The sequence below is a fragment of the Chiloscyllium plagiosum genome, chromosome 5 (assembly GCF_004010195.1).
Source record: "Chiloscyllium plagiosum isolate BGI_BamShark_2017 chromosome 5, ASM401019v2, whole genome shotgun sequence".
Taxonomy (NCBI): Eukaryota; Metazoa; Chordata; class Chondrichthyes; order Orectolobiformes; family Hemiscylliidae; genus Chiloscyllium; species Chiloscyllium plagiosum.
The window spans coordinates 50,579,215-50,585,062 of record NC_057714.1 but is presented as its reverse complement, the minus strand read 5'-3'; the positions used below and the strand labels follow the sequence as shown (position 1 = coordinate 50,585,062).

Genomic DNA, 5,848 nt, shown 5'->3' with positions numbered 1-5,848 from the left:
TCAGCACCGCCCTCTTGACCTGCAATCTTCTTCCCGACCTCTCCGCCCCACCCCCTCTCCGGCCTATCGCCCTCACCCTCATCTCCTTCCACCTATCATATTCCCAGCGCCCCTCCCCCAAATCCCCTTCACCCTACCTTTTATCTCAACCCGCCTGGCACACCAGCCTCATTCCTGAAGAATGGCTTATGCCCGAAACATCGATTCTCCTGCTCCTCTTAAGCTGCCTGGCCTGCTGTGTTTTTCCAGCATCACATTTTTCAACTCTGGTCTCCAGCATCTGCAGTCCTTACTTTTGCCAAAGAGACTTTGGGGTGCAGGTTCAGAGTTCCTTGAAAGTGGAGTTGCAGGTAGATAGGATAGTGAAGAAGGCGTTTGGTATACTTTCCTTTATTGGCCAATGCATTGAGTGTAGGAGTTGGAAGACCATGTTTCAGCTGTACAGCACTTTTGGAATATTGTGTTCAATTCTGGTCTCCCTGCTATGGAAAAGGTGTTGTGAAACCTGATAGGGTTCAGAAAAGATTTACAAGGATGTTGCCAGAGTTGGAGGATTTGAGCTATAAGGAGGGGCTGAATAGACCGGGGCAATTTTCCCCGGAGTGTCGGAGGCTGAGAGATCACCTTATGGAAGTTCAGAAAATCGTAACCTTAGGTGAAACCGTTTCACACAGAGGGTGTTGTGTGTCTGCCAGAGAAAGTGGTACAATTACAACATTGGGATGGATACATCAATAGGAAGGGTTTAGAGGCATATTGGTCAAATGCTGGCAAATTGACTCGATTAATTTAGGATATCTGGTATGACCAAAGTGTCTCTTTCCGTGCTATAGATTTTTATGACTCTAAATTCTATAAGGATTAAAACAAATATACATTAGACCATGACTGTGTGGAGTCTGACCCTCATTGCTCCTGTCTACCTCAAAACGCTCCATCATCTTCTTTGCCCATCTTGTTCATGTCTAAAACTTAAATAGTTCCTCCTCAAAAGAATTGATAGTTTGCAGGTTGGATGAAACTTTCACGCTGCTCAAGATGTGCTGCTGCTTCATGTTTTGTGCATCTTGCTCCTATTAACAGATGTATAAGGTGACTATGTTTAGATGAGAAACAGCGAGAAGTATGTCATCTAGATGTAAAGGAACACTGAACATATTGGATGGAGCAAACACCGTGGGCGGCACGGTGGCCCACTCCATAAGACCATAAGATATAGGAGCAGAATTAGGCCATTTGGCCTATTAAGTGTACTCCACCATTCAGCCATGTCTGATTCCTATTAACAGATGTATAAGGTGAATATGTTTAGATGAGAAACAGCGAGAAGTGTGTCATCTAGATGTAAAGGAACACTGAACATATTGGATGGAGCAAACATCTGTGATACTGAAGACTTGTGCTCCATAAGACCATAAGATATAGGAGCAGAATTAGGCCATTTGGCCTATTAAGTGTACTCCACCATTCAGTCATGTCTGATATATTTCTCAACCCATTCTTCTGCCTTCTTCCTGTAACCTTTGATCCCCTACTGATTAAGAAACAATCTAACTCTGTCTTAAAATAATCTAGAAACACCCAACCCTCCAGTCAAGCTGTCCAATTCAGCACTGACACAGAAATCTACTCAGGTATATGTAAACGTGCCTACCTATTTCCTATCCATTAAAGCAAGGACTAACCAATTCAACCATTGGTTCTCGCGTCATTTTCCTTTCGATCATAAGAACTTAGGAGCAGAGGTATGCCATTCAGCCCCTTGAGCCTACTCAGCCATTCTAGATCACGGCTGGTCATCTGCATCAGTGCCATATTTCCACACTATCCATATATTCCTCGATACATTAGTAACTAGAACTGTATCTGTCTCTGTTTTGAACTCACTTAACAACAAACCCTCCACAGTCCTCTCACGTAAAGAAGTCTAAAGATTCACCACCCTCTGAGTGATGAGTTTCCTCCTCACCTCAGTTCCAAATGGCTTGTCTTTTCTTCTGAGGTTGTGTCCCCTGGTTCAAATGTCAAGGAAAACATCTTTTTCTTCACTACCTGTCTATCTCTTTAAGAATTTTGTAAGTTTCTATGAAATTGCCTCTAATTCTTCTAAACATCCCCAGTCTCCAACAAAGTAATATAAGGAGTGGTTGACTGTATTATCTAAAGTTAAGGCCCACTTGATGGCCTCATTGTACCTCTGCTGATATTCAGTCAGTCGTGAGTAGAGCCGTCATTCCATGAAAATCAACAGTGTTGGTTTACTGGCAGTTTGCTTGTGCAGGTTGTAAGAATGAGATCTCTGATCGAGGGACCAGGTATCAGAGAAAGGGTTGGGTTCAGCTGGGAACCATTTCCCTGATCTTGCTTTCAATCTGTAGTCTCCCGTGCACCTTCCAGACTACAGCCTCCTCCATGTACCTCCATCCTGCCCTCATTCATTTGTGACCTGGGTCTCTCTCCAGTTGTGGATAAATTGCAGACATCTACCTCTACTTGACTGGCAGTTATTTTTCAGTTTGATTCTTGCATGGGATGAGGGCATCCCTAGCAAGACTAGTATTTTTTGCCTGTTCCTAACTGCCTTTGAACTAAGTGGCTCACTCGGCCATTTCAGAGGGCATTGAAGCGTCAACCACATTGCTGTGTGTCTGGAGTTACAAGCAGGCCAAACCAGGTAAGGATGCCTGATTTCTTTACCTAAAGAACATGAGTGAACCAGATGGCTTTTTACGACACTCTGCAATTGTTGCATGGTTGCTACTAGACTAGCTTTCCAGATTTTTTTTTACTCAAATTTCACTGTGTGTCTTAGGATCTGAATCTAAGCCCATGAATATTATTACTGACAAAAATAGTGGCTGATGAAAATTGATGGATAGAATGTTAAAAATTCTTATTTCTTTACAATAGGCAGGTCATGTCTGTGGAGATTCTTTGGATTTGATTGACGGCCGCCCCACCGGATCAGTCCGAATATCCTTTGGCTACATGTCTACATTTGATGATGCACAAAAATTTTTAAAATTTATTCTTGGTTGTTTCGTTAAGCAGCCAGTTTGCTTTGACAAAGGCACTTTGTCCATGCTTGAAAGGTGTGGAACAATGACAAGACGTGATGAATCGTGGGCAGGACATTGCACAGATGAAACAACAAACAAAATCTCTTCAGAAATTGCTGCAGCACAAAATTCTGCCAGAATTGAGATTCCCCTATCTCAGAACTCTTCAGATAATCAGCTCAAGTTGGTTGAAAACCAAGAAACTTCCAAATTAATCGACGGCAGTAAGTCAGTCACACTCACCAACATCTACTTATACCCAATCAAGTCTTGTGCTGCTGTTGAGGTGGGTGTGAAATTTTCTTTTTCTCTTGCAAAAGTTTTAGTATTTTGAAGTTTTTTATTGCCATTCATGCCCTGTTTTAATGATCATAATTATACAGATTTAAAACAGACATAAAGATTTCACTGAAAAGGACTGTTTATAGTTTTGTCAATCTAGGAATCTCATTGAGCCATTTACTTAAATGACCACCCTTTCATATTCGCTCCATTTTTGTTTTTCTATAATGACAGTCCTCTAAATCTCCACAATTGACAACAAAAAATGAATTTTTTATGAACTGTCAGATGTCTTCTACTTACGACTGTACTATGTTCTGATTTTATACACGCTACAGCTATTGAATTCACAGCGCATCATGAACCATACACTGACTGAGAATTATGTAAATGAGCTCGCCTTCATTACAAAACACGGTTAGGTTATTCGTGCAGAGACAGGAATCGTTTTTCCCTAGCAGAAGTCATTTCACAAAAACTTAATTTTGTAATCGTAGTGCACAAATATTGTAGTAATACATGATTTCTTCCATTAATTCTCTTTTAAATTGAAAGAAAGATTTTACTAAGTTTTATTGCTGGAGTTAAGAATTGTGAGAAATAACTTATTGGAATCGAAGGGAAAGGTTTAAAAAAAGGTGACTGCAGCAGAGCGAATGTTAACAGATCATTCAAGATTACACTTTATCCACAACACCAACTCCAACCCCAAATACAGTATGTACATTTGTTGGCTTCTTTATCTGCCACATAACACAATGCCACTGGAGAAAGAAATGGGAGAGAAAGAGAAAAATGAAAAACAAATTAGTGAGAGAAAAAAAAGGCAGAAAAATAGAGACATGGAAACAAAGTACAAAGGACAGAGAGAGAAAGGCCATTTTGTATGATTTACAGAATACAATGCTGCTGGAGATTGTCAAGTGTATGTTATAAATTTATATTGTTCATCTTTTTTCCATAAGTATACTTAGTGTTGCAGCTCCAACAAGAGCTATGATGTGGATTTGCACTAATTTTTACATTATAAATTTCAGATACTGTGAATAAGTGGTGACGGAGGATTTGCAGAAGTCATTTAATTTGTAAAGATAATACAGCACCATTCATTTGTCAGATAATGTAAATGCAGCATGATAAGTTTGCATACATGGTTTCTACTATTAATGTGGATTTAGGATTATATTGTTAATCAAATATGATAAAATATTTTTGGAAAATGGTAATCTGGGTAAAATTTAGTATCCTAAAAGTACTTTCTATGTGAGATTTTTATTGAGGTACTGATATTCATAGATTCCCTACAGTGTGGAAGCAGGCCATTTGGCCCATCATGTCCACATTGACCCTCCGAAGAGGAGCATCCCACCCAGACTCACTCCCTACCCTATCCCTGCATTCCTCATGGCTCATCCATCGAACCTGGAAACTATGGAATCCCTGGAAACCACAGCCAATCCACATAAAAGGACAGGAAAAATTTCTGGCTGTAAGAGCTGCTCCTTTTTTTTGAGGTATTTTAGGTGTTGGAGGTGATTTCCTCGAATTCCAGGAGCAGCAATTACTGTTTTATATGCTGTTGCATTGTTTTGGAACTTTGGGAAAAAAAGTCAAAACATCAGCAGTTTTAAAAGGTGGAAGAGCAGACAAAGGAAGCACATGGTGAGGACATTGCAGGAGACAGAGAGAGAGAGAACCTGCACAGTTACCGCCTTTGCTGTTTGAATTCGTGTATCGCTGGACATCGGAGTGAATCTGGGAAAATTAACAAACAGTGAAATTCACAACTAATCTTGGAGGAACTGTTGGGCGAAGTTCACAGCACAGAATCAGATAAGTTAATTGTAGTTTTAAGTCTGTCCAAGAGAAAGGCTGTAGTAGTGAGAATAGTGGATTCTTTCTTGATTATATGTTTTTGGAGATAAGTCTCTTGACTAAACATAAAATATAAGCCATAGCTATTAATTTAACCTGGGCAGTGTTTGTAGAGGAATAAGACGGTGTTATTTTCTGGGTCTGTAGATTGTGAAGGATGGCCTTTGCAGTGATATGTACTTCTTGTCAGATGTGGGAGTTTAAAGAGAGTTTAAGGGTTACTGCGGATTGTATCAGCCATAAATGCTGTTGGATGCGAATCTTATCAGATCGAATGGATCAGTTGGAGAGACCGATAGAAGCAATGAGGAATTTGCAACAGTAATAGTATGTGATGGATGGCAGATATAGGAAGGGGGGAAAGTCTCAGATACAGTCACATAGATGGGTTAACTCCAGGAAGGGTAAGAGAGGTAGGCAGCTAGTGCAGGATTCTTTTGTAGATATACCCATTTCAAACAGGTATGCTCTTTTGGAAAATGTAGGGGGTGATGGATTCTCAGGGGAACGTAGCACGAACAGCCAAGTTTCTGGTATTGAGACTGGCTCTAATGCAATGAGGGGTACATCGGTTTCCAAGAGATCAATTGTGTTAAGGGTTTCTTTAGTCCGAGGTACAGACACGCCTCTGT

At 40.4% G+C, this 5,848-nt stretch overlaps 1 protein-coding gene across 2 annotated transcripts in view; it reads left to right on the top strand.

The window, feature by feature from the left end:
• Positions 1-5,848, top strand: part of mocos (molybdenum cofactor sulfurase) — a 233,819-nt gene that overhangs the window by 125,107 nt on the left and 102,864 nt on the right. For both annotated transcript variants that reach the window (XM_043690069.1, XM_043690070.1), the window contains one exon: positions 2,911-3,345. In XM_043690069.1, coding sequence (XP_043546004.1) covers positions 2,911-3,345 — 435 coding nt within the window. The remainder of the gene's footprint in view (positions 1-2,910; positions 3,346-5,848) is intronic.